Genomic DNA, 13,788 nt, shown 5'->3' with positions numbered 1-13,788 from the left:
GTGTGGATATTGTTCCTCCCACCCCCTGGCTTGTAGGATTTCCTCCCTCTTTTTTACCTCCAGGCTCTGGTTATTACAATTTGGGGTTAATTGAGCATGTTGTTTCCTGGCTGGTAGGTTGTGGTGGGAGAGAGGAGAAGTTTCTGCCACAAGGAGAGAACCCGTTGGTGGAACAGGAGGGCAGTTTGTACCTGCCGACTTGTTGGGTGGTTTCTCTGTTTCTTGCCAGAGGGTTACGTGGCATTCCTAAGGCATATTCAGTGTGATTGATGGGTAGTTTGGGACTTTGCTATTGTTTTGAATGATTGGTTGTGCTTTTATTGCATATAGTGGTACCTCGGGTTACAGACGCTTCAGGTTACAGACTCCGCTAACCCAGAAATAGTACCTCGGGTTAAGAACTTTGCTTCAGGATGAGAACAGAAACCGTGTGGCAGCAGGAGGCCCCATTAGCTAAAGTGGTACCTCAGGTTAAGAACAGTTTCAGGTTAAGAACGGACCTCCAGAACGAATTAAGTTCTTAACCCGAGGTACCACTGTGTTTCTCTTGCATTAATATGCTGTTGACCAATGGGGGGGGGGGGCTTTGGTATATAAATAAACCCTTGAAGTTGATGGTTCTTGCACATTTGGGATTGTATTACTAGTGTTACCTGACCCGGAGGGGCACTCTTGTGCTATAGTATAGCGAAAGTGGACACCCTAACCATGCCAGGAACATTAGTGGTATAAAAAGCTACAGGAATTCAACGGGTAGTTGTGGGGCATGTGGTAGATGGGAATGAAGCCAAAGGTCCACCCTGGAACTTTTGCAGGCACTAACAATATGAACAAAAACCATACTGATTACATAATAAAAAGGACCATTGGAGGGCCCCTGCTGCAGTTCATCTTCCATGAAAAGTGATGTTTTGCAACCACCATCCACTGTGGTGAAATTACATCATTATATTATTAAAAAGGTAAAGGGACACCTGACCATTAGGTCCAGTTGCGACCGACTCTGGGGTTGTGGCGCTCATCTCGCTTTATTGGCCGAGGGAGCCGGCGTACAGCTTCTGGGTCATGTGGCCAGCATGACTAAGCCGCTTCTGGAGAACCAGAGCAGCGCATGGAAATGCCGTTTACCTTCCCACCGGAGCAGTACCTATTTATCTACTTGCACTTTAATGTGCTTTCGAACTGCTAGGTTGGCAGGAGCAGGGACCGAGCAACGGGAGCTCACCCCATCGCGGGGATTCGAACCACCAACCTTCTGATCAGCAAGTCCTAGGCTCTGTGGTTTAATCCACAGCACCACCCGCATCCCTTACGTTATTACCACCCCATTAATAATTACATTATTACCACCCCATTAATTTCAATGGAAAGAAAACACAATGCAAAAGGGGAAGAAACATAATCAATTACCACCTAGCATTTATGGACTGAAAGCAGCAACAGCAAATACCGATTGTATTCCTTGGTAATTTCTACTCCTGTTTCAATTTTTATCAAAATTCTCTGTACCCATCAATGGCCATGGACTATGACACTTCTTCCATGAAATTCAGCTAATTATTATTATTTTTTTTTTAGTGTAATGGAGTCAGTCAAGGTGACTGTTCCAACCTGTATTAAACGAGTATATTTTTTATTTGATTTCCCCCTTACCCAGTGTTTGTATGGAGGCTCTCAAACCCCACCCTTTGTGGCACAATGCTCTTTTCTTCCTTTGCATTCATCGGTTACAGTTCATGTTGTTTCAAAGTAGTAAAACAAAAACACACACATACAAAAACATTCTCTATTCCCAGAATTTTATTATTTTTTATTATTTAAATATACTATACATGTTCAATCTTTTTTTTAATAAAAAAAACACCATACAATAACCTTCTTTTTATCTTGTCTCATATTTATGACGGAGACAGAAAAATACTTAGGGCACGTCTACCTGGGAACTTTCCTGGCACAAGCCTCTTTGCAATGAATGAGAATCCTACTGATTCATTTCAATTAGATTTGTGCACAATTAAGTTCCTTGAGGATCATGCCGGTGTTCTGGCGGAACGGTATTACTCTGGGAAACCCAACTGCAGCACAGTGCTGCAACAGAGGGCACCAAAGCACGTCAGCTGAACAAAGGTTTTTGGCAGCTTTGGGGGCGGGGGGAGAAAGAAAATCTCCAGGAACCAGCAAAGTGGTTAAAAGCTTCCACTTAAAGAGGTATTCCCAAAATTTTGCTTAAAGCAAAATGCGAAGAGAATTTGGTGGGTCTTCCTCAAGTGAAATGCTACCTGGAGGATTTCAAAGTAAACCCCAGAGGAATTTCAATAAGAATAGCAGAATTTATCAGGGAATGAGTTTTACTTTCAGCACACCCCAGGATTGTCTCCCAAGTTCACTGAAAGCAAACTAAAAATCAAATATGGATGTTTGCTCCTCAGGTGAAACATCAGTGGGATTTTGAGGTGGGAGGGGTAGAACAAACAAATTTCTATAAGGCTATAAAAGAAAAATTCAGCTACTCCCACCCCAAAGAAAACACATATCCATACTCTTGTCTTTCGGCATGATGGGATGGGGACTATTGCTTCCAAGCTTCTGCAAGCAGCAGTATATCTTTTTTTCTTTTTGCAAGAAGCTTTTTTTTTTTTTTTTAAAAAAAAAAACTTTCCGAAATGCTATAATTATGAATGTTTACACACACCCCTCCCCCCCAGACCCCAAAGCAACGTTAATGGTTCTGTGACATGAGAACCTTGTTTGTACCCTAGATGCTGTTCAGAAAAGTGGTCATTCAATCCTTTATTTGCCAAACAAACATTTAATTTTTGTTGTGGGTGGTCCACGGTGCCTTGTCAGATGCAATTATCACTTTGAAAACAAAACAAAAGCAAATGTAACGCAAGGGAAGTGCTCTCCTGATATGACAACGAGCATTTCGTTATTCAGTCTGAGGTTACCAGATTTACCTCCAGCATCTCAAAACACCCACTGCCTGTAGCTTTACATATTTTTTTTTCCATCCACAAACGAAATTAAGAGTATGCATTAGCCCCAGGGTAGTCAGTGTGGTGCTCTCTATAAGTTGGTGGACCTCAGCTTCCATCAGCAAGGCCCAGTGGCGATGTGAGCTGTAGTCCAGCAAGATACGGAGCACACCATGTTAGCCACACGTCCTAAGGCTGCCTCGTCGGCTCAGGCCACATCAGGCTGGAATTGCCATGTGTTTCACTGGAGGGGGGGGGCGCCTTGTGTAGAAGAACTTCCTAGTGTATCCCATGTATAAGGGAAGCACTTTTTTAAAGGGAGACTTCAGGAAATACAGCTTGAACATTTCATACTTTGAGGAGAAAGCTGTAGGCACATTCCATCCTAGCACACATCTATGGTCCAAAGAGGAAAGAACTGGCTTTGGGCTCAATTGAATGTTCTGGCCCTTTTGGCCAAATGACACTGAGTAACTCGCAACCAGGTGCAAGGGAAAGCCGGATGAGGATAGTTTGATGCACTCTCCTTCCATGGCCCATATCACATGGCTCAGGTGACGCATTGCACATCTGCCCAAAATGGAGCGAACAGCAGCCAGGCTGTGTTTTCCCTATACCAATCCCTTCCACACTATAATGGATTGTGCATATAGATTTTCCCCTCATGCTGGTTTAACAGGGACTCGGGTAAGTAGCTAATAGATAATAACAGATTGCAATATCAACAGCCTTTGTAGAGGTTATACATTAGTTTGTTTTTTAAAAAAGGGACACAATTAACAAATCTCTGTATCAAAATTCTATTTCCAAACAAAATGAGAAACCAAACTGACTTCTTTCATGACGAGAAATATCAAAGTCACAGCATCGACATAGTCCCTTAAAGTATTTTGAACAAAATCAAAGTATTAACAAAACTACTTCTGTTTCCCGCTACAGACACTGCAAAGAAGACATACGCATTTATTCATTTATTTAGTGGAATACAATGTGAAGAGAGTGGTACATGTTGGCTTGATGTACAGTATTCTACTTAACTTGCTCTAACAAAATGAATCTCTTTATGGTTATATTGATGAACTATCCACAGCTTTCTAACGTTAAAGGAAAAAAAAAAGTAAAACAAAAAAATCATATAGGTGTTTTTTTTCAGATTGAACGAAGTTGATAATTATGTTTAACTGAAGATCGCATTTGCTCAGTGTAAGCTGTGAAAATAGGAGCACTTCATTTTAAAAATGTGCCCAATATTGCATTTCAGAGCCATTGTATATATTGCGATAAATGAAGAACATTTAAGATGTTGCTTTTAGACTGGCTCTCAGAAGTTATATACACATATGAATAATAGTGGCTGCAATCCTCAAGTCACTTACTTCAGAGTAGATCTGTTCACTTTAGTGTGGTTATTCTAGTCAGTGTTAAAGTGGGCAAGAATGGCAGTATCCACCTTGCCAGTGAGGGGTTATGAAACGTCTACCGCAAGAGGGCAAACAGCTTTATTCAGAATCATAGAGTTGGAAGGGAACTTGTAGGCCACACAGCCCATTCCCTGCTAAATGCAGGAAATCCTGGGCTCTAGAGTTAAAATCATAGAGTTGGAGGGGACCTTGTACGCCATGTTGCCCAATCCAGAGCTAAAGCATCCCCAACAGCTTGAAGACCTCCAGTCTCACGTCTAGTCTACACAAACAGCAGATCACATGGTCAAACTGTTTCCAGGCTCAGACCACTCTTTGAATATTCTCCCATGGAAAAGTCCCTACACATTTAAACAAAAAACAATATACCACCAGGAAGAATGCTAGAAAGGAATCTGCTATCTCCCTGGTACCTTCATTTCTCTACACTGAGTATATACAGTATATGTTGATGCCCTCCTTAACGGACTGAAATGGCAAAGTCCAGGAATAGTTTTATCACATGGTCTGCTCTTTGTATAAGCTATCAGTGATTCAGAGGCACTTCGCAGGGAGGGGGTTCCAGACATCCCTATTTGTCCGAGTTGGTTTGAGAAAGGACTATGCAGTTCTTCCATGTTAGGTCCCAGTCAGACAGAGACACAAGGGCCTGTCACCGGCTCTCGACACATTACCATGTGCATGGTGAGCAAAGCAAAGCTGGCTTGGGGTGCCTTATATGTCATTGGTTCTTTTCAGTGAAACAAAGAAAGGGATAAAATTAAAATGGCATAAAGCTGAAAGAATGCTCTCGCCCGCTCCTATCTCAGAGGTACAGCTAAATCTCCAAACTATCAGTGTTGACATGAGAGAAGCACGAGACAACTGCTCGGTCTTGCTTATCAGTCCCTGGTGTTTGTAGGGCCCCCTGCTGCCAGTTTTGCACAAAAAGTTGACCACCCCACTTACATGTTCCGCCATTTTGCACTCAGCCATTGTTCCTCAGGTTTTCAAAAGCAAGGGAATGAGAGCACAAGAGTTGATGCACAATGCTCTCATCAGATAGCAAATTAACATCCAACCCAACCCCATATCTTCAGTTAAGAACATATTCCCTGTTGTTTCCAAATGATTGTAATAGGGGCTACCACTAACTTTTGCTATTTCACACCAGTGGTATGCATGTTGTATCCAAAGCCAGTATGATGATGAAGAGCTGTAGGCCAGCTTCCAAATGTTACATAGGAGCAGCATGGGCCCACTCCTTGTTGGAATGTTAGTATCTTTCCCACAGATAGAGATATGAAGCACCTGCATCTCTCCAGAGGACCACAACCATTCACTCCTACATCTTCTCCCTCAGGTCTTATGTAACATCTGAAGCTACCCTATGTTAAAAAGGGAAGATTATTCAGATTGAGGCTGCAATTTTTCAACACCACATACATCCCGGCTCTTCTGAAATTGTTTGACTGCAGTCAAAAGATTTGACTCTTTTCTGTCTTACTTTTTTTCAGGGGGAGAAGGAGAAGGCAAATTTGTTCTGTCAGATGTTAGCAACTCCATAGACTTAATTCAGCTTTAGTCTGAAAACATATAATCCCACCAATATAAGATGCAGTTGGATGCATTTACGGTCTGTTCCACAAAACCTGCCGAAGAGCTCTGATTAAATTTCAGCATCTTTGGGACCAGGCATTTAACTGAAATATGTTGGAGAGAAATGTACATCTGGGTACCAGTTCAACTCAGCCCATTTCAAAACAGCAGCAAGACGCTTCAGATGATGCAGGATGAGAACTTTTGTTCCTGTGGCAGGGAAAGACTATCAGTGATGCTGACAAAAACCACACACACACACACACACACACACACACACACAACAAACGCACAGGTCACGTTGCAGTTCCCATGCATATCTGATCCTATTGATTTTAAGTGCAAAATTAAAAAAAAGAAAAAAGAAACCCAGTTTCAAGAGGAAAAACAAACAAACAAACAAACAAACAAGATCAAACAAAAAGCACAGCCCTAGCCTTATCTATTCTCTGCTCTTGGACACTTGCGTGAGCTTTTTGACATCTGACTTGGTCAATCTTGTATGAAACACAGAGAAGGAAAAAGAACAACAACGCAACAGGAAGCAACTGAGAAAATCCTTCAAACGAACAAACAAAAAAGAGAGAAGAAAGATATTTAACATCCTATTAAATAAATAACTTAGGGAGAAGTACAAAAGCATGGCATAAGCATACAAGGCGGGGGAACCATACTATTTATTTTGTTAGAACAGTTTTACTCTAATGTGCTTATATTTCTTAATCCTATTCATTTCTTTCACAAGACCATTCCAGAATCTTCTTTATCGCTGCATATGAGGATCCATGAATTTCCAGTAAATGCTTGCGTGCCTAACTGTTCATGGGATCATTAGGCTTGAATGAGCAATGAAGGTCTTTGATATGAGTTAGTATTCCATAAATAACTTTCCCCCAACATCATTCCATACATTGTCTCATGTCCTTTAAGTTCTATCGCAGAGATAAAAAATAATATTAATAATAATAATAATTTTGTTCACACTGGAAAGAGCTCCCATCCCATTTGATTCAGCTTGTGTCTTGATTATAAGATATGACACAGAACTAATTAGCAGTACTTCACGTGCCAGCAGAGAGCACAAAACCTTCAAAGGCTTCCCCCTCTTTTCAATCAAGCAGACGTCTGCACTGTTTCTGCCTTTCCTCTTCAAGAGGATTACCAAGTATTCCTGACAAATGATCTTTGGTTCAACTGCTATCAATAGAACAGGCCCTTCATCTGTTGCTCGACGACCATGGGGAGAAAATGAGCGGTTGTGTTTTTCCTCCTGGTTCTCTGTCCTTTCCTCGTGGCTCCCTTTCCATTCAAGGCTACAAACATTTGCCTCCCGTTGTTTCTCCAAAACAGTGACGCGTACGTATTGTATCCGTTTTCTTCTATTCTCTCCTTTAGTTTGCAGTCATTGTTAAACTCCCTCTGTTTCACATGAAAAAAAAAAGAAACACATGCACAGAGTGAAGGTTAGAATGCAAAGTGATGCAAGAAAGAAAGAACTGGTAAACTTTGCGCACATCTGCACTGTACATTCAAAGCCCTATTATACCACTTTAACAGTCATAGAGAAAGGTGTAAACTGCAGATTGTGTAGGGCAGGCTTCCTCAACCTCGGCCCTCCATTTGGTTTTGGCCTACAACTCCCATGATCCCTAGCTAGTGGTCAGGGATGATGGGAATTGTAGTCTCAAAACATCTGGAGGGCCGAGGTTGAGGAAGCCTAGTGTAGGGTGAGGACGTCAAAGAGCTGCAGTTCCCAGCACTCTTGACAAACTGCAGTTCCCAGGATTCTCCATAACTGTTAATGTCAGATAACAGTGCTTTAAATGCATGATTTCCAGCTGCACTGGCTCCCGGTGGAGTACAGGGTCAGATTTAAGGTGCTGGTTTTGACCTATAAAGCCCTTCACGGCCTAGGACCCTCGTACCTATGGGACCGCCTCTCCCAGTATGCCCCCTGGAGAACCTCAGGGTCCATAAATAGCAACACCCTAGTGGTCCCAGGCCCTAAGGAAGTTAGATTAGCCTCAACCAGAGCCAGGGCTTTCTCAACACTGGCTCCAGCCTGGTGGAACGCTCTGCCTCATGAGACCAGGGCCCTGCAGGATCTGATTTCTTTCCGCAGGGCCTGTAAGACAGAGTTGTTCTGCCTGGCCTTTGGCTTGGAGCCAATTTGATTCCCTCCCCCTCTTTCTTTTTCCTTTTCCCTTTCTCCTCCTGTGATGAGGCTGCATTCTAATATTTTAATGTTTCAATATTTTAATGTTGTATTTTAATCTTGTTTTTAAGTTGAATTCATTCAACTTGTTTTTATTATTGCTTGTTAGCCGCCCTGAGCCCGGCCCTGGCTGGGGAGAGTGGGGTATAAATAAAAATTATTATTATTATTATTATTATTATTATTAGGATATGAATTTGCATTTACTTTGGGGGACGACTGATTTTTGCATGACTTCTTTCACAGGGTTGTGCCCCACACTGCAGTATTCATGCCTAGAAGGGAAAAACTTCAGAGTGCAGCTTGGCTCGTGTGGAAAGCAATTGCACCATTCACCCAGCCACCTACCGAGTTGATTTCTCCCCCATCTCAAATATTAGAGGAGTGTGGCATGGGATCTGATCACACTGAAGCAGTATCCACCCATCAAAGACAGCATGATGAGCATATACTCAGGATAGTAGAGAAGATTCAGGCCACGTCTGCCTTGGGCACATTCTGGCATCTATCAGTACAGCCAATTTGCACAAGCCACACCACACTTGGTGTCTAGCTTGTCTCACACATTCTTAGCTGCACTGCTGTTCTTAAAGGAGAGGAGCTGTAGCTCTGGGGTGTAGCACTGGCTTAGCTTGCAGGTCCCAGGTCCAATCCCCAGCATTACCAGGTAGGGCTGAGGGAGCCTCCTCTCTGTAATCCTCGAAAGCCACTGTCAATCACAGCAGACAATACTGAGCAAATGATCTGAATATGGACCAGTGATCTGACTCTGTATAAGGCAGTCAGTATGAGGTAGTTTCCTGTGTGGTGGGTTTTTCTTTCTTCTTTTTTAAAAAGAAAGAAGCATAGGAAAGTATATTTAATCTAATTCATTTAACATGCCTTCCTCCTGCTTTCCAAGGAAGCTAACATAACAACAACAACAACAACAACAACAACAACAACAACAACAACAATGATATACCCCAGCCACTCTGGGTGGCTTCCAACGAAATATTAAAATACAGTAGTCCTTCAGATATTAAAAGCTTCCCTAAACAGGGCTGCCTTCAGATGTCTCCTAAAAGTCTGGTAGTTGTTTATGGGAGGGTGTTCCACAGGGTGGGCACCACTACAGATAAGGCCCTCCTCTGCCTGATTCCCTGTAACTTTGCTTCTCACATTGAGGGAACTGCCAGAAGGGCCTCAGCGCTGGACCTCAGTTTCTGGGCTGAACAATGGGGGTGGAGACGCTCCTTCAGGTATACTGGACCAAGGCCGTTTAGGGCTTTTAGGGCCTAAACAGTGGTACATACAGTGGTACCTTGATTTACGAACTTAATCCGTTCCTGAAGTCTGTTCTTTAACCAAATCTGTTCTTAAACTGAGGTGTGCTTTCCCTCCCACTGCCGGTGCCCTTCCACCATTCGGATTCTGTTCGTAGACCGAGGTAAAGTTCGCAAACTGGAACACTACTTCCAGTTTTGCAGAGTTTGTAAAACCGAATAGTTCGTAAACAGGACTGTTCGTAAACCGAGGTACCACTGTATGTGACTCAAACAAGAGGATAGGGACTGGCAAATTAGAGAATTTTGGTTTCTCTTTGTTTTTCATTTCCCCCACTCTTAATTTCTTCACATTTCCACATCAGTTTGTGATTTTTTTTAAAAAAGTTATCGTACCAGTTTATCAGTGTTATAGTGTGAATTTCTCCTGATATGCACACATTTGTTTGCATTTTTTGCCTAATACACATTTTTGAAAATTATTTTCCCCTTATAGAATGCATTTTTGCATTCTATTTGCACTAATATGTGCACTTTTATGCAAGCTTTACCCTAGTGAGTATATATTTTCATAGACACTACTTGCCAAGAGAACTGCATTGCAAAATTCAGAGAAGTGCAAATTTCAAAGTATGGCTGTATATGTGTGAAGTGAATAGTCTCTCTCCCTGCATGAGGATAGCTCCATGGAGGTTCTGTTGAGCATCAAGTCTATGAACTGATTTTGCCTTTGCTCTACACATGTTCTGCACATGCCTCATATCTTATTGAAAAAACTAGGCTTGAAATCTTTGAGAGCTTTCCCTAGGAAAAATTTATTGAGGCTATTTTTCATATCCATCTGCTTATAAAAGCCAAACATCTATGCCAGTCTGAATCCAGGCATAGGAGGTCTTGTTGGGAATAAAAGTTCTAACTAGAACATTCTGGAAAGGTTATAAAATAACCTGTTAATCATGGGTTTGGTGCTAAGGTACAAAACGTTCTGCATATCAGAGCTAATAGGGAACTTTCACTCTCGACCCTCTGGTATTTTGATCTCAATTCCGGACAGCCAAATCTGGGTCATAAGCATGTGGGTTCCATTGTTCTGACTATACGACGGCCTCTGGAAAAATATGCAATTTTTAAATACCTATTTTGCAGGCAGGCATTCCTTCTTTGACTTATGGGAGGAGGAAAGATCAATCTCCAACACCTTAATTTTTTTAAAATTAACATTAAATATTTGTGAATTTTAGATGTTTGGAGTTGAGACTGCAATCCTAATCACATTTACCTGGGAGTAAGCCTTCATGAACTGAGTAAGATTTACTTCTGAGAAGACATTGTCAGGATTGCGCTGTGACATAGGAAGTCAACAGGTGGGCATAAGTATGTTATGGATCAACGTCTAGCTTGGAAAACTGCAGCTTGATTAAATCAATCAATTAAATCATTTTTAAGAAGCCCAAAAGGCACACCTGATTTGTTGGGCAACAATATAAATTATTTTTAAAATAATAGTATTTTTAGAAATTGCAAGCGGCAGGCATTGTCCCTTTTTTTTGCAAACGGGGTGGGCTGATCTCAAATCCCACTTCTCAAATCCCACTGCTGCAGTCCTGCTTTCACATTAGGTGATGTTACAACACAGTTGTGAGAGACATATCAGGGGAAGTTTGTTTGGCGAAAATGGTGAAAAGAAAACTGAACACACACCTGAGAGTTACTTAAAAGCTTTTGATTATTTCTTTTAAAAAATAATGCAGCTGGGCTTCAGTTTTATTTGAGATTTCATAACATGGCTTTCAAACTGTGTAGCTACTGAATGGCAGGTGTTTATTTTCATAGGCAGCAATGAAGTTTAAATAGCATAATATTTCAGGGGCTATTTAATCCAGGAAGCAAATATAAGCATTTCTTGAAATAATTAACACCCAGCTTCTTAGGCGAAACGAGCTGATGAGAGAATTCTCTAGCTACTTGTTTGAGTCATGAGTGGAGCATTGCCCACTCAAGAGTGAAGAGGTAGTTTTACCTTGAAAGGATAGACAATAGCTCAGTGGTAGAAAGCATGATTGCCACGTTCTATCCCTGGCATCACCAGTTAAAGGGATCAAATAATAATAATAATAATAATAATAATAATAAATCATTTATACCCCGCTCATACAGCTGGGTTGCCACAGCCACCACGGGCAGCTTCCGACATGCATAAAAACATAATAAAACTTCCTGATACAGGGCTGCCTTCAGATGTCTTCTAAAAGCTATATTTATCTCCTTGACATCTGATGGGGGGCGGCATTCCACAGGGAGGGCGCCACTGCAGAGAAGGAAAATAGTTTGACCTAGTAGGAGGTGGCTTCATAGTTAGGGAAAGAGCCATAGCTCAGTGGAAGGGCCTATGTTTTGGATGCCAAAGGACCCTGTTCCAATCCCTGCCATCAGCAAAGACTTCTGTAGTTTTGAGAGTTCCCTGGACTGACGTGTAAACCACTCTCAGAATTGTAGCTCTGGGAGGAGAGCAGGATTCTCCTAACAACTCTCAGCACCCTTAACAAACTACAGCTTCCAGAAGTCTTTTGGGTAAGCCATGACAGTTTAAAGCGGTGTCAGAGAGCTTTAGAATGTATGGTGTGAAGTGATAAAGCAAGTTTCCTATAGTTCAGGAATCAGGCAGAGTGAATATGGAATATTGGAAGCTGCCTTAAGCCATTGGTCCATGTAGCTCAGTAATGTCTACATTGACTGGCAGTGGTTCTCTATGGTGTCAGGTAGGGGGAATCTCCTGGTCTTACATTGAGATTGAATCTGGGATCTTCTTCATGCAAAGCAGTTGGCTCTACTACTGAGCTACGGTCCTGTATCATTTAGCATCTGGTACAACCTAGCAATGTTCATTACATTGAAGAGGCAATATGGTTAAAACAGTTGGGCATGAGAGAAGTGGAAGAAACCAGTTGGGGATTCCAACAAATTATGGGGCTTGGCCAGACAGCCACAAATATCTATTTATGACATCTTCTTGGGCTGAGTTGTAGATCATCAGAAAATGATAGAGCTAATGATTCTAGAAAAGGGGAGGAGCTCTCAAACCACTATGTTTGAAACTATTTTAATGGTGGCTAAAAATAGAGCAAAAGGGTTGCTTTCTGAACTATAGGTAAAGGGTAAAGGGACCCCTGACCATTAGGTCCAGTCGTGACCAACTCTGGGGTTGCGGCGTACAACTTCCAGGTCATGTGGCCAGCATGACTAAGCCGCTTCTGGTGAACCAGAGCAGCGCATGGAAATGCCGTTTACCTTCCCGCCGGAGCAGTACCTATTTATCTACTTGCACTTTGATGTGCTTTCAAACTGCTAGGTTGGCAGGAGCAGGGACTGAGCAATGGGAGCTCACCCCATCGCGGGGATTCGAACCGCCGACCTTCTGATCGGCAAGTCCTAGGCTCTGTGGTTTAACCCACATACAGAGCATTAATAGACTGGGGAAATTTAATAGGGCTGCAAAGGGTTTGGGAAGATTGAGTTGAGATGATAAGAGGATCAATATTGGATATTTATATATTTTTTAAACCAATATTTTTCAAACCTTGGGTCCCCAGATGTTTTGGGACTACAACTCCCAACTTCCCTGGCCATTGGTACATTGACTTAGGATGATGGGAGTTGTAGTCCAACAATATCTGGAGACCAAAGGTTGAAGAAGAGTGGTCTAAAACTTCAGTAAACATGGCCTCAAATCAAATGCCATAATCTATGCCAAAACTTGTTCAGAGATTATATATTACTCTGGTATATATATATATATATATATATATATATATGCAAAAAACCAACTGCTTCTGAAACCAAGTTAGCAGACTCTCTTTCAGCCCAATTCCAAAAACAGTCCTGCTCAGTACAATGGGACCAACGTAGGAACAGTATACAACAGATTAAATAAATAAAGGCAGAGAAACATACTTACCGAACCATAGACTTTTCCATTCTTGTTCATGGCTAGATAATAGTTGCTGCTAATGGATTTAACTGCTACAACTCCAATTTCCACTGATGTTATCTCCAATATGCCTACAATCCAAGGAGAAAAGGAAAAGGAAAATGAGAATGGTTCAGGTCTAAGATTTGGAATCTCATCATTAAAGCAAGGAGAGAGAGGTGGGAGGGGGAAAAGGCGGATGTTTTGGATAACTATGATAAAGAGCTAGAATTAAAATGGATCTTTTCAAACCTCACTCAAATCCTGTTAATATCCAGAGCGACTGACAAACCCGCTTCAGAAACTTTCACGGCAAGAATATACACAAATGTTGTTTCAATTACCGTGTTTCCTTTCCTATTCCTCT

At 41.8% G+C, this 13,788-nt stretch overlaps 1 protein-coding gene across 1 annotated transcript in view; it reads right to left on the bottom strand.

The window, feature by feature from the left end:
- Nucleotides 1–1,782: 1,782 nt before the first annotated feature.
- FGF10 (fibroblast growth factor 10) overlaps nucleotides 1,783–13,788 on the bottom strand; it is a 93,084-nt gene continuing 81,078 nt past the window's right edge. The window contains exons 3-4 of the mRNA XM_079995118.1: nucleotides 13,410–13,513; nucleotides 1,783–7,393 (exon numbers count right to left, since the gene is read on the bottom strand). Coding sequence (XP_079851244.1) covers nucleotides 7,175–7,393; nucleotides 13,410–13,513 — 323 coding nt within the window. The 3' untranslated portion in view covers nucleotides 1,783–7,174. The remainder of the gene's footprint in view (nucleotides 7,394–13,409; nucleotides 13,514–13,788) is intronic.

This window comes from Podarcis cretensis, assembly GCF_951804945.1.
Source record: "Podarcis cretensis genome assembly, chromosome: 11".
In the NCBI taxonomy this organism is placed as follows: domain Eukaryota; kingdom Metazoa; phylum Chordata; class Lepidosauria; order Squamata; family Lacertidae; genus Podarcis; species Podarcis cretensis.
This window is presented reverse-complemented; position numbering and strand designations above follow the sequence as displayed.